Source organism: Agelaius tricolor, unplaced genomic scaffold (genome assembly GCF_023055355.1).
Source record: "Agelaius tricolor isolate 1412-34295 unplaced genomic scaffold, bAgeTri1.0.p SCAF_8, whole genome shotgun sequence".
In the NCBI taxonomy this organism is placed as follows: Eukaryota; Metazoa; Chordata; class Aves; order Passeriformes; family Icteridae; genus Agelaius; species Agelaius tricolor.
The window spans coordinates 40,350,596-40,368,398 of NW_027269268.1; the positions used below are offsets into that span (position 1 = coordinate 40,350,596).

Genomic DNA, 17,803 nt, shown 5'->3' on the forward strand with positions numbered 1-17,803 from the left:
GATATCCATATTTAGGCAGTGTGCTTTATAAGCCAGCACATCCCTTCCCAGCAACAGAAGGAAACTGCTATCTATCATGTCAATCCAGGAAGTCCCAGGAGGACAGAGATGCTTGTCTTATCCTTCCATAGGCTTTAATCTTACTGTCATTTATGTATCTGCCTTCTCTCAAACTTTGTGTAGCAGCACCGCACGCCCATCTGTGCCAACATGCCTTCGCTATATTTTCTATGACAAATATTTGTGGAGAAACTGTGATTAAAAAAAACATTAATCCTGATATTTTTATTGTTATGGTGTAGTTAATTCTATGAATACTTTCTTATGATGATTGTACTGTGTAGAGTAAGTACAGGTTAGGGATAGACCTTTATCAGATATTGTACAAAAGAAAAGTGCATAGTGTAATATAGACTAGTAAGGTTTTTGTGACAATTTCTATAGGATGTGTGAATTGTTTTCTATGTGGCAACACACATTTCTTTTAAAGAATATAAAATCTTAGAGAATTTTTTAAACAGTCAATATTTTTAATTATAAAGACATTTGTTACCTACAGTTTACTATTTCAGGTGTTAATTCTAATTTGAATATTGGTTTTACTACATACCTCCAGTTCCATTTGTTCTGTTGCATAAAAAATGCACAATAAAAGTTAGTCTCTGGTTAACCTGTCTCTTTCTTTCTCTAGAGGCAATCTTGTGTCAGTGTGACAGCCATGATACCTGGGTCTCACTATAAATATATATTAAAAGTTTTAGATTTATATAAAGGGCTAGAGCATTTTCTTTTGCATTAAATGCTTGTTTGGTATGAAGCACCAGAAAGCACAGGAAAAGATTATGAAGAATTCAAGTATGAATATCATATAAATCATTTTCACCTCAATGTACAGCCACATAGATTTATGTGCTGGTTAAATAGAAAGACTATTAAAAGGAAGTACCCATCTGCAATCTTAAAACCTGGATTTTCAAGCAGTGACGTTTAAATCCCATTTTAATTCAGAATCCAGTGATGGCTGAATGTATCCTGTTCTCTTAAACGCTTTAGAAAATCCTGGCTCCAGATAATTTGTAGAGGAATTACAGTGACAAACATTCACCATGGCAAACCTCTGCTGCTGGGCTGTGAAGCCAGGGCCAGCCCACAGGCTGGTGTCAGCCACCTGAAATGGTTATTTCCATTCACATGTATATGTATGGTATGTACACATCTATACCATGTGTATAAATGGTACACATTTTATAATGGTAAAAAGCAGTACCATTATAAAACAGTGCTTTTGGGTGCCTGTAATGCTGCAAAATTAACTGGGGTTGGGCAAGTATTTTCTAGGTCAGGGGCTTCAGCCTGCTGCTTTTTTTTTGGTGAAGATCACAATAAGTGAGAACCATTTTCTAATCTCCCCACCAAAGTAATTTCGGGTAACCAAGAAATGGAGGTAGAAAATCTGCATTAATCCATCTACAAACAATTATAATTAGCTTCTCTCTGAAAAACTTTGACTTCCCAGACTTTTGGGTGATGGCTGGAAATGTCTGAGGGTAGATCTGGAGGCAGGAGAGAACAGGGATGGGCTTTGTGCAAACCAAGCAGGGTGAAGGAGCAGTACAGGCAGGAACCCAGCAGGGAAAGATGGCAGGGAAGAAGAGCACCTAAGTAGGGGACCAAAGGCAGCAATTGGGTTTATGAAGCTTGAAAAGAGAGATTAGTCTACCAGCATGAGAGGCAGTGCCTGGGGCTGGGCAGGCAGAGAGAAGGGGTGCAGAAGAGGTACCTGGGATGGGGAAGAAGCAGGCCTGGGAAGTAACTGCAGTGGAACAAGCAGCACAGATGGGGAGTTTAATTCAATAATGTTGCATTTTATCACTCTTCCACTAAATACCTGTTAAACATACTGGTTAGGCAATGGCTAAACTGTGCTCCTGCCGTGCAGCAGTGCTGGTGCCCTCAGAAGCATGCCCATGCTGGCAATTCTATCTCTCCTGAGGCATGAGATGTCCCTGAAGAGAACTTTAAGGTCCAAGTCAGACATTGAACCTCATGCATATGAAGGTATTCAGTTTTTACCTCATTTGCTTTGAACAAGATCAGGTGCAAGCTCATATTATTAAAGTGTTTGTAATGTTACTTTAATAAGATTACTCACGTTGCAAAATCTTGTCCTCAAGAGTTCAGCTAGGCAGGGTTTACTCTGCCTCCTTCCCTCTGCTGAGGCACTGACTGCAGCCAGTGGGCTGCCACTAGCTCAGGCAGCATGGACAAATATACAATGTCTACTGACTTGCAAAGCTGTGTTTCTGTTTGGAAACATGCACATAATCCCCAAAAGAACACCATATCTCAAAAAGAACTCATCTTTCCCTACCTGACTTATGCTCATCAGTTACTACAAACAGTACCCCAGGGCTTCAGCACAAGGTGAGTGTGAATACAGCTCCAGGAAATCATCACATAAACCTAAGTTATTGACAGAGCAAGCCAGCACCACTGATGTGCCCTGACCACTCCTTAAGGCCTGTTTAAATCAGAGGCTCTGTCTTGGTCATTTCCTAGTGAGTTCATACATAAGCAGCTCTCCAGAGATAAACCTTCCCTGCTGCACCAGGGAGCCCCTTGCAACACTTGGCAGACCTCAGTATATGACCTTGCCCTGTGAATGCAAACACTCTTCTCCACAGACCCTTCAACATCTGAAGCATAAAAGCAGCTTCTACTGCAAATGTATCACACTAAGAAAAAAAAAAGCCACACCAGCAGATTAATTAGCTGAGTTGAGAGAAAAAAAAATCTGACATGAACTTATGCAACAATGTTGGGAAAAAGCTAAAAAACCCTTTTGTCCTTAAAAACACTTCAAACTTCCCCATTCATCTGACAGATGTAATTGCCTCAACCTCGGTTGTCTTTGTAGGAAAATTGAAAGAAACAGCTTTGCTAATGACTCAAAGTAGTTTCCCATTAGAAAAGTTAATATTAAATTTAGTTCCCATTGGGAACAGGGTCAATAGGAGAGCAGAAAAAGTCTAATTAAACCTTTCAAAAATGCTTGGTAGCAATGTGATTGAAAAGCTGCAATTCTTCTTCCAAAATTATGTGAGAACCTCAAAGAGCCAAAACCTGAACTGCTTTTTGATGGAAAGAGGGAATTGTTATTTGCTAAAGGATAATCCAAAGAAGTAGAGCAGCAAGTTCCTACAGTCTCTTGACAAACAGAATATCAAGGAAACACCTGGGGTATCTTTCCCACCTACAGCATCAGGAAGATTGTTCCAGGCTGAGACATTTCCATGGAAAAAGTTGACCTTGGCATATTTCTAAACCCACCAAATGCTAGCCAGAGTACCACGGCACATCTCCCTCAATGATCCAGAAGTGTCCAATTACCTACTCATCAGATGGAGCACCCAGAACACAGATTTTGGAATTAGTCTTCCACACCTATAACCCTTGTTTTGAACCACCTGGAAACTGAGATTCTACAGTAAAGGTCAAAACCAATGAAATCAGTGCAAAGCATAAAGGCAAAGGAGCAGAATGAGTTCAAGCCACGGCCTTACTGGAAAGTCTTTCTTTCCTCAAGGTTTCCAAGTTGTCCAAATTCATTAGCAACTTCTTTCACAGTATTTAATTTTTATTTTTGCTGAGATGCTGAGAAAGTTGTCTTTCATGAGAAACATCAGTGAGTACAAATCTGCAGCAAAGATATCTATGTACAGTTACAACATGCAGAGACAGAGGTTCATATATGAATGCATTTTTATGCGCATCAAATTCAAGATGGATTTTCTTTGTGACTGCCTTGGATAAAAATAAAACCCCCAAATTTAAACCCTAAACTTAATGCTTTGTGTCTCCAGAGTAGCCTGATTTAATAGCAAACTGCTGTTGAATCAGTATTTGGGGTAAAAAAAATATTTCTCTAAAACACTGAATATCAGTTTACACTAGAGCAATGAATAACATTTCAGTCACCTCAGATGGAAGAAAGAGAACCTAGAAAAGATCTTACTAAGCTCCAATTCAGCCTCAGAACTGAAGTCTAAATTAAAAAAAAAATAATAAAATCACAAAGAGCTTGGGTAAATCAATAAACATAATTTATTGGGAGCTGAGCTGTCACAACTTCTGTGAAAGAAGAAACTATGTCCCTTTTCCTAGGGTTTTCAAAAAAAAGTTTCATTCAAACACTAAAGGAAGGTTTATTTTTCATGATCTTTTAATAAGTCCCTCATAAAAATATTTGCAAAGACAGACAAAACTCATTCTTGAACAGGACTTTTAAAATCACCTCAACCAGCTGACTGCAAGGTCCCACTTCAGCCCATTACCCCCCATTTTAACACAATTATTTGGAATGACCTTTCAATAAATGCCAGACTGCAAATAAAGAAAGGATTTTGACCATTCCAGGTCACATCACGTGAAATGACAGAGCTCTCTCTCTCTCCCTCTTTCAAAGTGCCTGAGACCACTTGCTTGGTTATTCCAAGAGCCCAAAGACAGCCCAGTATTTGAACTTGACCTCAAATAGACAAGAGATGAGGCCTCAAGTCTGTCACTTCTCTGTTCAGGTGGACCTTATGCCATTTGTTTCATTAGAGAAAAAAAAAAGCAAGCACAACAAAACCATAGGAAACCAACAAACTTCCCTTGAAAAGGGGTGTCTCTAAACTATGAAATGAAACATCTTTAGCAATATGGACATATAGTGCATAGCCAAAATCTTTCCTGCAATATGTTGCTTGACCACTTTATTTCTGATATCTGATACCATACAGACAAAAACCAATTTTTCAAGTTTCTCCACTTCATCAGCCAGATTTTGGACATTTTTGACTCTTCTTTCCAACCACATAAATTTTTTAACCCAATTAGAAGCAGTTCTTCCCATAACTGGATAAATAAGCAGTTTTATTGGTATTAGTGATAAAAAGTGGCACTTAAGTGTACCAGACAGTACATTAAATCCTTTCTAAGCTGACTAATTTCAAGCTTTTTCTTAAGAGGCTTGGACAGCTTTGCTGGGATTGTGAAGCTATGGTTACTATGCAAGCCTAACACATAAATCCAACCTCTTCAAGGAATTCTTCACACCCTTGGCTATACACAGACATGCAACCCATCTGTAGTACTACCTTTCTTCATGTCATCCTCAACCCTGGATCAGGACAGGCAGTCCAAACCAGAGCCAGTGCCACTGGGGCCTCTGAGCCAGGCCAAAAGAGTTTTCCCAGCACTGGGGAAGGAACCACCCTCTTTGAGGGAGGGAGTGAATAGGATGAAAGGCAGAGCTGCAGTGAGGTTGAACCTGTGTTTTGTTTTGCATCCATAAAATAGTTATATGCAATGGGAATTCAGAAACACAGCAAATCATCAGCTGCCTAAAGCCAGTGTTATTGCTTACTTTTCCAATACATATAAAATTGCTTAAATTAACAGAACACGACCCTTACTGGCTATGTAACATTTTACTGAGTAATTACAACTTCCAGCCATGATACAGAATGTACTGAATTCAAGTATAATTACAAAACAAAGAACATATGCAGGTAAGTATTCCAATGTCTACACCTCACAAATCAAAATGACTTCCCCATGCTAATATGGAGTAACCAAGACACAGAATGAAAAAGCCAATACACAAAATGCAAGGCATGGAGTGGGGAGGGGGCTGGTGAATCTGATTAAAAGACTGCAAAATGGAAAAATGGATTTTGACTTTGACATTGTCCTTTGAAACTTCTACCTCAAGTGAAAAATCCTCACTGTTGACTTTCAAATTTAATACCATCTTGGCAATAGCCAAAATGCTTTCCAAACAGTTTAGGCATTTTTCGAACACTTTCCACACAGTCCTTCAGCATATTTAATTTGAAGAGAAACTTACAAAATCCCTTTTATATTACATCATTTACACATCATTGTTTTTTCCTTCTGACTTCAGATTTGAAGCAGCTGATCACAACCTCAAAAGTTTTTAACACAGTCTAAATTTAGATTACAAAACCCAAATTTATGCTAGATTATGGACCTGTATTCCACTATTTTAACAGGCACCTCTTCCCCAGAACAGAACTTTGAATGCTGGCTATACAAAAACTTGACTGGGCTTGCTGTTAGTGTAACACTTCTAAAAAGTAACCACCACCTTTCATTTTAATTGGTGGCTTTAATTTACACAGGAAAAAAATGTCCACAAGCACCCTACGTAATACAGAATATTTTCTGCCTATCTATTATAATGTACTATAGTGTCTGTGGTATTTAAAAAACATACATCCTTTTCACATTACCTTTTGAATGCTTTATCTCCTCTTCAGAATGTGATTTAATTATCCACAGACATCTCAGCAAATTGAAAAATAAAGACTAATGTATTCATCAATGACTACAGTCCACTGCAAGGATTCTGCAGACCTTAGAACAGAGCACTTCTTTTCCCACAGCACACTCAGTATGGTGCTTCAGTCATCTTCTAAAATAATCAATTAATTTTCTCTTTAATTCACTCCAGCTCCCACTTCCACAAATAACATTACTCACCCTCCACTTACCAAACACATACCTCACCAGCAAAAACTGAGATTACAACATCACCCTCAACAGCTTTCAGTGGACAAACAGGTTTGTACCTGCAAGGCTGAACACCATAACAGGACATAGTTAGAGGCTCTGATTTTCAGTATAGGAAAAAAGAGTTTTTGCTGGGGGAATTACTCAACTATCAGAATATTGGTAAAAGTAAGAAAACATCATTCTACCTAGTTTTATACATTCTAATAAAATATCATTTCTTACTGTTCTTTTCTTCTCCAATCATTACTTCTTATTTCTGGATAAGTTTTTTAGATGATTTTCATCCTTTCTTGTTTCCAGGTGCTCAATGACTTGGGTCTTTTCCTTCCTTGGATTCTTTTCTTTTAATCATATACTTTTAGTTTAATTTCTTCTGCTTCAGCAAAGCCTGCCTGACTGCAGCTTTTATAGACCATACATCCACTTAAAGCTTCTGTTTTATTTTCCTCCAAGGACATACATTCCAAAAATTGAACTACTGTGCTTTAGAGTCTGGATTCCTATTTCTTTTTTTATGTAATACAGTCTACTTTTGATCTTAATGATTTGTGTCTCACTAACAAGAAAGGAAAAATTACTTAAGCTATGCAAACCCTCTATTAAAAACAAGTCTTTTTGGTACATCTCAACTTCTCATTTACATTATGCAGGTAAACTGCAAGAGAGATGTTAGTGGTACTCTCTATTCAGAGACAACAATAAGAATAGAAGCAGCACAATACTTAAGCTAGAAGGAAAAAAAGCACATTGTCATTTTATACTCACTTCTTTAAGCCTTTGGGTATGCACAGAAGGGCAGGTTTTGTACAGGAGTCAATATTCATCAATTGTTCTACCATGCCAAAATGCCTCAAGACATAGGACCATAAAAGGAAACACATTTTTTTCAAATCTTAAACAATATGGTGCTCTGGTTTCCTCTCTAAAGAAAACATCTAAGTCAAGTTTAGAAAAAGGATTTACTTTTCATTGATAATTTTCAAAAATTGCCATGCTTTGAATAGACAGGGGCATGAAAACTCTTTGCATGAAGACTGTATTTGATGTACTCATCACTATTAGAGCTACTTCTATAATGCATATTTTTTTCTTTGTTACAGAAAAAAAGAAAAAACAGCTAAAATTATTACAAATAAAGAGGACACAGGACTGCAATCAATGTATAATAGACAAAACATACCTAAAAATATTCCTGTACTCTCCTTTTATCAAAGAGGGGGCAGTAGAAATCTCTCAAAAAATGAGTCTCCAGACACTGATGAAAAAGAATCTGACAGGATCAGAAAACTTGGTTTTGGCTAACATGGTTTGTAACTTTCAAAGCAGTAATCACTATTCTTAACTATTAATGAACATGAAGTACAGTACAAAATTCACAGACCAAGAGTAGAATTCACCCCTGCTTTTAAAAACATAAGATGTTCATAATAGCTTCTTCCTCAAAAAGTAAGAGTTACTTCAAAAAAAAACAATAAAATCTGTGTGGGAATTCAAGGAAGGAAAAAAAATAGAGTTTAAAAAGTCTTCAGTTCAAGGATAAGTCACAGGGAATAAAGGATGTAAACTTGTCCTTGTAAAAATGTGTTCCCCCCAGTACTTCTGGAGCAGAACACAAACCACCAAACAGTCCCTGTAACACAGTAATCCACTGGGGGGTTTACTACTGGCCCTGTATCCTTCATCAATGCTTTAAAAGGGGAGGGGGAAAGGGACACCACATCAAATGCTGAATTCCAGTGTATAATGGAGACAATTTATACTTGAAGTTCATTGCTTGGGGAAAGACAATCACTTCAAATTTTTATCCTTTACAGAAAAAAAAACTCTATAGAAAAATCCATTATTAGTATCCAGCCAACTTGGACTTCAAATACATTCAGATCATTCAGTATATTGGAACACTAAGACAAGTTTCTAAAACATTTCAAGTTTTACAGAACTATGAGTCACTGCACAGCATGTAAGAAATCTTCCACAAAGCAGAGAGGGTGGGCAGCCATACTTTGAACAAAATTTGAAAAAATAGAACCTGCAAAGCCAGTCTACCGAAATAAATTATTTTAAAACACCACAACCTTAAATGAAAAAATCCTAGGATATAACTTTATTTTTAGGTAAATCCTCACTTATTTTCCTTAAACTCTGTGAAAAAACCCATTTTGTAATTCCATTTGTGATAAAGAAAAATTCACTCCTTCACACATGTACAGTTCTTTAATCTGAGGACTCTATAATGTAAATGTAAATTTATTAGCTAATTATTTTCCTCAAAAACATTAAAGTAAAAGTAAACTAAGTAGTGGACCCACATTACCTCAAAGTTTTGACTATAAAGGCAGTTAAAGAAAAAAAAGCAGTAAAAATGTCATACCTGTTAAAAACAATTTGTGAATTTTAACATATAAATTAAAATGTAACAGCTTGGAATTACTATTCTTTTCAAACCTGGGAAAAGAATAGTATGAATAAATGAGTACTTCCACCATTCAATGAATCAGTACTTCCACCCAACTGCATGACATGTAAACTTCCAAGGTACTGCCAAAACCAGTCTGCCTGCCTTTTTGGAACTGGGTCCTCAGACTGGTCAACAGTAATGTACCCAAAAACACTCAAGTCCTGGCGTCTTGAATTTAACACATTGTGATGCTATAATCAGCAAACTAGGATACAATTAACTCAATTCTTTCTTGAATATAAACAAAAGGTGTGAATGGGTGTTCTTCTGACTCAAATAAGGACACTAAGGTCAAAATTCAGATGAATTACACCTCCAGTGAATAAAAAAAAAACATTTTAATAGGCTTTTGGAGCAGATGTCTTGTAAGAATATAAGCTCATACCTCCTCTTGAAAATGATACAGGAAAACTTTGCTATTGAGATAACATTTACTAAGCTTGCAGGGAAAGTTCTGCCCTGTGAAAGTTCTGCACACTGACACTACTCATTCATCAGTAACTCCAGCATGCAAACCACTTGGATCACATTGGCTGTCTTCACTAACCTCTGCAGGAAGAACATTTTCCCAGTTTTACTTCTCTTCAGGTTTTTGATTTCTGAAATCTCTGGTTTATTAATGTGTTTATTCAAATTCAAAATGCATATAAATATTCCAGGGAGAAGAAAACAGGTTATGCATTACCAGATTCCAGTGCTCTTCATGAATAAGACTAATACCAGGAGAGTGCACATTGAGATGAGATGAATTTTACATAGAAGGGTGAGGAGAAAGGTAAATTATTTATAATGTGCTAAAAATATGCCTTATTTATTTGATATGGGAGACTTCCAAATTACCTTTAAACTGCATTTTAAATCATCAGGCTTAAATATACTACCTAGTTTTGCAATAGCAGAAAACCAGATAAAGTAAGCCTTCTTTTGAATTAGCCATCATAAGGTAATATGCTATAAAGAAGCCACCAGTGAATAGGAATTATGGAAAAGGGTACCAAGAAGATCCTTTCACCCACAATCACTGTATGTGAAGCCCCATCTGTAACTTAACTCTGGAATGTTTTTCTACCTAAAATGACCAGCATGCAAAGTGCTTTGCAGTTGTCAAAAAGGCATGTTATTTTAAACTCTTATTGTTCACTGGTAAAGAGACACCTAGTATGAAAAAAAAAAATACTAAAATGCTTTTAGTCAAATCTGTACATATTGGTCTCCACAATTATTTGCTGCAATGCTTATAATATAACCTTAAATTGATTTTGAAGACTTTTGTTTCATATCAACATTTCTTCTTTCAGCAATTCAGCCATTACCCAGCAACTGAGTTACTAGGATGGCCTTATTGCCACCTGTCACCCATGAGTAAATCTTATTTTACATTAAAGTGCATAAAGACTTTTCCTCAGTGCTACTTAAATATGGTTATTTCACTTATATTTCAACTTGCATGTTCAGTACTCATGGCCTAATTAGTAAAGACTGGGTCTCAAAGAATCTGGTACAACTTGAGTACCTACTGCAAAAAGCCTTGAGACAATTGTACACAGCTCTAGAATTTCACATTTCCAAGTTATAAACTAATCACTTATCTCTGGATTGTTGAGGACCACTGATAGAATTACTCTACTTTCCCAAACAAGCAAGGTCAAGTTATACAAAAATTCAGAGGAAGTGGTTCTGAATTCAGGTAATATCTAAAGGCAAATAAATTAAAAATACAATGTATTCATTTGTTTAATTATAAATAGATCATTTTTTACTATTATATATTCCAGCTACATCTCTCATATCTTCTAGCAAAGCCCATATCTGGCAATAGAGTCTATTAAAATATAAAAAGCCAAAAATGCCAGGTAACTTTTAATAAGCACTACCATAAATATCTCCCAGATCACATCTGAAGATACTTACAAATAAGAAAACAAATGTTAAAGTAGGGAAAAAAACCCAAAATTTAAAGAGAGGAAATGCACCAAGATTTGTACTCAGTAATTTTTCACAGTAACTCAATGTACTCTGGCTAAACCCACCCAGCTGGCTCCTCTCAGGTGAAAAGCCTCATCTTCCTCAAGTGCAGTAGTAATGGTGGCAAAAAACAGGTTTCTAGGTCATGGTCATTGAGATAAGGCCAGCGCCCATATGAAACAATTTATCTCATAGAAAAGAAAAACTGTGAAACAATCACATAGTTGAAATATTACAATTTAAGGTTGGCAGGTTCCACTGGAACAAACTCTTCCTATCTAATCTTAATATCTCCCAAGAACCTTTAATGATATCTTGAAAGAAACTAAAGAAGTGCAAACAGACTGCAAAGGGACACAAATGGAAAAACTACATGTGTTGTATAGTTTCAGGCAGCTGTATTTGCCTAACTAAACCTCAGGTTGTAAGTTCTGAATCGCAGTAAATATTCTTGGACAGACTCTCCTGTGGAATATAACTCAAATAGCTTTTTGAAATTGATTTTTCCATGGAAATTTTTGTCTGCAAGTCTAGCGCTCTTCCAGAAACAGAAGCAGTGCTAAGAGTCCAGGAAGCTGAGGGCAAAGGAAGCGAGGTATGGTGCTGAGGTTCTGCAATCCCAGAAGCTTTGCAGCCCTTTATGTCACTTCTTCCCACAAGGGCAGCAACCTGGAGACTTCTCCTGTTCAAGTCTACAGTATCTCCAAATCCACATGACGGACATCAGGATTTCGTTGCTGAAATAAAATTTTAAAACAATGAATTGAAGATATTCCAATACATTTTTGCACATGGTTACAAGTAATGTGTTTCTGGTATGATGTTGTCAACTGGATAACAAATCTCCTTTTTGGGTAACATAGGGACTATTTTAAAACAATAAACATTGTCCATATTATAAGGCATTTTTGGAAGGCTAAGTCATCTTTTTATTTGAAAAATATTTTTCAACATCACAGATAAATTAGTTCTTATGCTTTATAAAGTATGGAGGTGCTCTCATTTTAGCAAGGCAGTAGAGTTTTATACAAACTGTTCAGATACACACGTATATAAATATCTCACTTTCTTAAAGTTTTAACAGATACTTTCCTGAACAATGGGTAAGATTGCTGAAATAATTTGTTCTCTGCCACTGAAGCTATTTATAAAAATTCAGAACACTGTTTCTATTAAGAAACATGCATTTTCTGATATTATAGAAATATGTTATCACCATTACATGAATTGTACAGTCCATGAGAAAGTCATGACTTCAAAGACATCCAGCATGTGAACCTGACTAGTGTATTTATTAAAGCATATTCAATACCAGCACAATCACTACACATAGATATGCCTATACCAAAAAGCAGTATCCATGTTTATAAAAAACTTGGGCACGATCCTGCTCCTCAAAAAACATGCATGAAGAACTGATTCAGATGATGCAATTAAAAAAAAAAACCATAATATTTTGATTCTTAAACAGGACAACCCTAGGGACAGAAACTTAAACTAGAATATTCATGAACTATAACAAGCAGGGACAGACATGCTCTTGAGTAGTGTCTCATGGCAGGACTGCATTTGTCTGGGGGTCAATATACTGTAGCTCTGAATTCATACCAGGAAGGTAAGACTGACGGCCCCAATATACTTACGAAATCAAAAATGGGAACAACCCTTTCTTGCATCAGCCAGAAGATATTTAAATTGCATAGTGAAAAAAAATATAAGACAGCTGAGAGGCTTTTGTAAAGTAAAATAAACACTGTACAGCTTCAACAAGAGTCAAAGATGTTGAGTAGCAGTCCCATCACACAGAAATATTTGATATAATTCTTAGAAACAGTTAAAAAAAATTCTTTTTTACAGCCAAAACAGACTTCAACAGCCTATAAATAGTCTAGCATTCTGAGAATACAGTAAAAAAGACACATTCAGGTCTATTGAATGAAAATTTTTTCTATGTTGGTATAAAATGGAACAAAAAATTTAATAAATGGATCAGTGGAAAAGTAAGGATTTGCTGGTGGCCAGAACTTAGATAACAATACTAGAGCAAGAAAATCTCCATTTGTAATATCAACTTCCTTCCCTCTCTCATATTTACAAATTAAATCCCAGAAAGTAGATGCAGAAATTTTGTTTAAAATAAATCACAGAATAAGCACTCACTAATAAGCAGTTAAATTTACCTTCAGGTCCTTCTCAAGTCTGTCTACTTCAGCTCCCAGCGTGTCAACGATATTCTCACCATGCTTAAGCATAAAGGCTTCTAATTCTTCAAGGGTTTTCACTTGCTGAATTTCCTAGGAAGAAATTAAATTTAAGAGATTGAGATGAGGAAAAGAAAATAAAGGAATAACACTCCAGAGGGTCTTGACATATTTCAAGAGGGAGGAAAAAAAACCTAAGCAAAACACTTCAGCTTTTGCCATTTACTCTCAAAACATCATCTGTTCCTGTGTCTCAAAGACCCAGAAGAGTAGCATCTAGTTGATGAAAACAGCTGGCTCTGTCATTACACCTGCATTTAATACAAAACCTTCTTCTATCTTCAATTGATTTCCTCCTTCAAGTTTCCAAATAAGTTTAGAGAATTTCATTCATTTTCTAGAAGTTTCTGAGGTATTCCTCACAGCAAGGCAGAGCAGGATATTCTTTCTCCATTTTCTACATTCACATGGAATAGGAAGAATGTAGAAAATGGAGAAAGAATATCCTGCTCTGCCTTGCTGTGTATTCTTTCTCCATTTTCTACATTCTTCCTATTCCATCACACTGTCTTCGCTGGGCATTACATTACCAACTCATCTGAAAGTCCACAAGGATTATGACAAACACTGCTGTAAATATGACTCCGCCATAATATCAGAAACTTGAAGACAGTTGACGGGAAGTCAGACTAAGAGACCAACAGCATAAAAAAGGGAAGGAATGAGATTAAGGAAGACAGGATTTTAAACTCCACCCTCCAAAAACACATAGACAGCAGCAGCACCAAAGCAGGTACTACAGTATTGCCATAGAATGACACAATGGTTTGGGTCAGAAAGGTCCTTAAAGATTGAGATGAAGGACTACATTTTGTTCATCACGAAAAAGAGACCAGTGTGTTACAAGAGTTCTCTGCTGACTATTTCTGTACTACTTCATGAGATATGAGCTACAAGGATACCAGGGAAGGGGTTGCAGGAGCCCACACATAGTCCCACCCAGAAAATGGTACAAACAGATAACTAACAGAAATAACGACCAGGGAAAGGCTGGGGAAAGGGCAGGGGCAGATTAACACCCAGCAGGGAAACCTTTCCCGCTGACAAATGGTACAAGCAGATAACTCACAGAGATAACGACCAGGGAAAAGCTGGGGAAGGGGCAGGGGGAGATAAACAGTCTGCAAGGCAGGATATTTGCTTGCTGAAACTTGATAGGGCACATATTGCGTTAATCATAAGATTTTGGTAATTTTCCACGGAGAAGTCACCAAATAAAGACATAGGGTGAAGAAGACGCGGCTGAGGAAGACTCCGCAGCCTTTTATCACCGACCACCAGGAGACAGAAGGATGAACCCCTAGCAACAACCAGCACAGGCGCAGAGAACTCCGAGATAACATGGACTCCTGAAGGATGGAGAGGATAAAAGGACTGAATCAGAAACTAGTTGGTGCGGCAGTAGGTGGAGCTGAGACTCCCCTGTCGCCCAGCGCTGAGCCTTTGCTTGCGTAGTATAACTGCTTCAATAATTAATAAATTCTTTGATTGGAAATTGCTCGTTTTGAGTCAATTTTATAACAATTTGGTGCCGTGACTCGGATGAGAGTTTGGATCGGGTAGGATCTACCCAGAGTGGGGGGCGCCTCATCCAGTGCTTTCTGGGTGGCCCCTCTGGGAGAACCTCCGCCACTCTCACCGACGACCCTAAAATATATACTAGTAAGCAAACGGGACAAATTATACCGGTGAACCCCTTAATTATCTGTGCACGGAGTCCGGACGAAGACGCAGGACGCGTAAGTATAAAAGGGAATCCGTTCGGGCGGGGTTGGGATCCCGGAGTGTGGCGGTGGACAAGTGTGAATGAGAGGAGGGCCGGCAGCTGGACTCTCCAAGTGAGTGTGGACCCTTGAGTAGTGCGGTTCCTGCAGACCCGCGAGGGCTCGGGCCACGAAAAAGGGGAAGTGAAAGGAATTTGAGAGTGAAAGAAGGCACTCCGGATGAATGGGGCAGGGGAAAAGCAAGACCCCAACCCAAGGGAAACTCCCCCCCATTCCAAGGGACAATCCCCTAGGATTTATGCTTAGTAATTGGAAGCATTACCCAGGGACCGAGACTAAGGATAGGGCCAGAATGATACATCATTGTATGGAAGTATGGGGTGGGAAAGAGATTTCCAAAAAAAAAAAAAAAAAAAAAAAAAAAAAAAAAAAAAAAAAAAAAAAAAAAGTTTTTTTGGCCCATGTTTGGATCATCTGAAGACTGGGTTCGACAGGACTTGAACCTATGGGTAAATTCTAAAGAGCCCTTCTCGCAAGAGGAGAGTGATTATGCCAAAATATCAAAATATGGGTAGCAAGACCCGAAGTGTATGTTTTCCAATTAAGAGAAGGGAAAGGGGATCCGGACAAAAAGGGGAAGAGGGACAATCATTTGGGCGACTTAATTATAGCACCGCCCCCATATGTCCCACCGCTAGCACCCAATGCCCCACCACCTCCACAACCACCTGCACCAAACAATGATGAAGAGGGTAACCAAGGGGAGGTTAACCAAACCGATTACCAAGGCCCGATTATAAGGAGCCGCAGTAGGGTTGAGACGGGGCTATTCCCTCTACGGGAGATGCCTATGGGTGGACCACAGGCGGGTATAGGATTTATTACTGTCCCCTTGAGTTCGGCAGATGTACGAGACTTTAAGAAGGACATGGGACATTTATTAGAGGACCCTTTTGGGGTAGCCGAGAGGGTCGACCAGTTCTTAGGACCAAACATCTATACCTGGGAAGAAATGCAGTCCATTTTGGGCATTCTGTTCTCTACTGAAGAACGGAATATGATAAGAAGGGAAGGAATGCGTATTTGGGACACGCAGCATGTCCAAGGCCCGGCTGCGGACACTAAATGGCCCCTACAGAACCCCCATTGGGACCACCAAAATGCGGCACATAGATTACTGACTAAGATACATCAAAAAAAAAAAAAAAAAAAAAACCAAACAAACAACAAAAAAAAAAAAAAAAAAAAACAACAACAAAAAAAAAAACACATTGGGGATCACAGGGACTGGTAGATTATTTTGCTGCAAAGTATGTGAGTGTGGGAATCTGGGACATTGCCAAACAAGTAACCAGAGGATGCCTAATTTGCTTACAAGTAAATAGGAAAAAAAAAAAAAAAAAAAAAAAAAAATTTTTTTTGAGAAAATTACCGGAGGGAGGCTGACCGCTAGCAAAAAGGCCTTTCTCCCACATTCAGATAGATTTCACCGAGCTCCCCAAAGTAGGGAGAACCAAATATTTATTGGTCTTGGTGGACCACCTAACACATTTTGTGGAAGCCTTCCCAACCGTAAGAGAAACAGCCAAAGTAGTTACGAAAATATTGATGGAAGAGATAATCCCGAGATATGGGGTCCCAGAAGTCATTGACTCAGATAGAGGGCCGCATTTTATTTCCCAAATTACCCAAAACTTAGCAACAGCTCTGGGCATACGGTGGGAACAACATGCCCCCTGGCATCCCCAGAGCTCTGGACGAGTTGAACGAATGAATGGAGAAATAAAAAAGCAATTGACCAAACTGGTAGCAGAAACCAATTTGACCTGGGTTAAATGTATTCCTCTAGCGTTGCTAAATATAAGAACAAGACCTAGAGCTGATTTAGGGGTATCACCCTTTGAAATGATGTATGGGATGCCGTATAACCTAGAAAATCCTAACGAACATCCTGTCATTAATGACACATGTACACAAAAATATTTGGTGGAATTGACAAAGTACAGAAAGGCATTATGGGAAAAAGGTATGTTAGCACAACGGCCTCCTTTAGATTTTATCTTACACCAGGTACAGCCAGGAGATTGGGTGCTTGTGAAAAAAAAAAAAAAAACAAAAAAACAAAAAAACAAAAAAAAAAAAAAAAACAAAAAAAACAAAAAAAAAAAAAAAAACAAAAAAACAAACACAAAACTGTAAAGAAAACCCCTTGACTCCAAGGTGGGAAGGACCGTTCCAAGTACTCCTCAGCACAGAAGCAGCCATACGAACCGCTGAAAAAGGATGGACTCATGCTAGTCGCATAAAAGGACCGGTAAAACCCCCTCACAGCTGGGAGGTTTGCAGTCTCCCGGGAGAAACCAAATTAAAGCTGAAACGAACTGATAAATGATTTGGATAGTAATCTGGGTTGGAGATAACCATTATCTCCAAACCCAGCTAATAGGGAATCAGGAGGCTCTTGGATATTGCAAACTCTTAGAGGACGAGTTAAGAAAGCCCTACTTTAAGTCCCCGAGATTAGAACATAAAGGGCACCCATGGAAGGGGGAAAAAACACAAAACAAAGATATAAGGTTAAAGTGTAACTGGTTAGATTGTGACTGTCACCCCCTTGTATGCTTTTCCTATAAATTGTGTCACGAACCTTGGTGGTCTCATTGTCGGAGTGGTAGAACACCTAGGGGAATTTGCACGCCGTGCTATGAGAAAGAGAGGAGACTAACTTCTATCATTTTTAGTAGCAGAGTTGCTACGGGGGAGGTAAAGCTTGGATCTGACGAGTGGTGGGAAACCTTTTCCAAAGGGGTAAA

General features: G+C 38.1%; 1 protein-coding gene across 3 annotated transcripts in view; it reads right to left on the bottom strand.

The window, feature by feature from the left end:
• Window positions 1-4,086: 4,086 nt before the first annotated feature.
• Window positions 4,087-17,803, bottom strand: part of SLC30A9 (solute carrier family 30 member 9) — a 41,981-nt gene continuing 28,264 nt past the window's right edge. The window contains exons 17-19 of one of the 3 annotated variants that reach the window (XR_011680025.1): window positions 13,186-13,299; window positions 9,060-11,742; window positions 5,460-9,027 (exon numbers count right to left, since the gene is read on the bottom strand). Coding sequence is in view for 1 of the 3 variants with exons in the window: in XM_071432479.1 (XP_071288580.1) it covers window positions 11,698-11,742; window positions 13,186-13,299 (159 nt within the window). In the remaining 2 variants the exon portion in view is untranslated. Of the gene's footprint in view, window positions 11,743-13,185; window positions 13,300-17,803 lie in introns of all 3 variants that reach the window. The other 2 variants (XR_011680026.1, XM_071432479.1) reach the window with 2 other exon arrangements.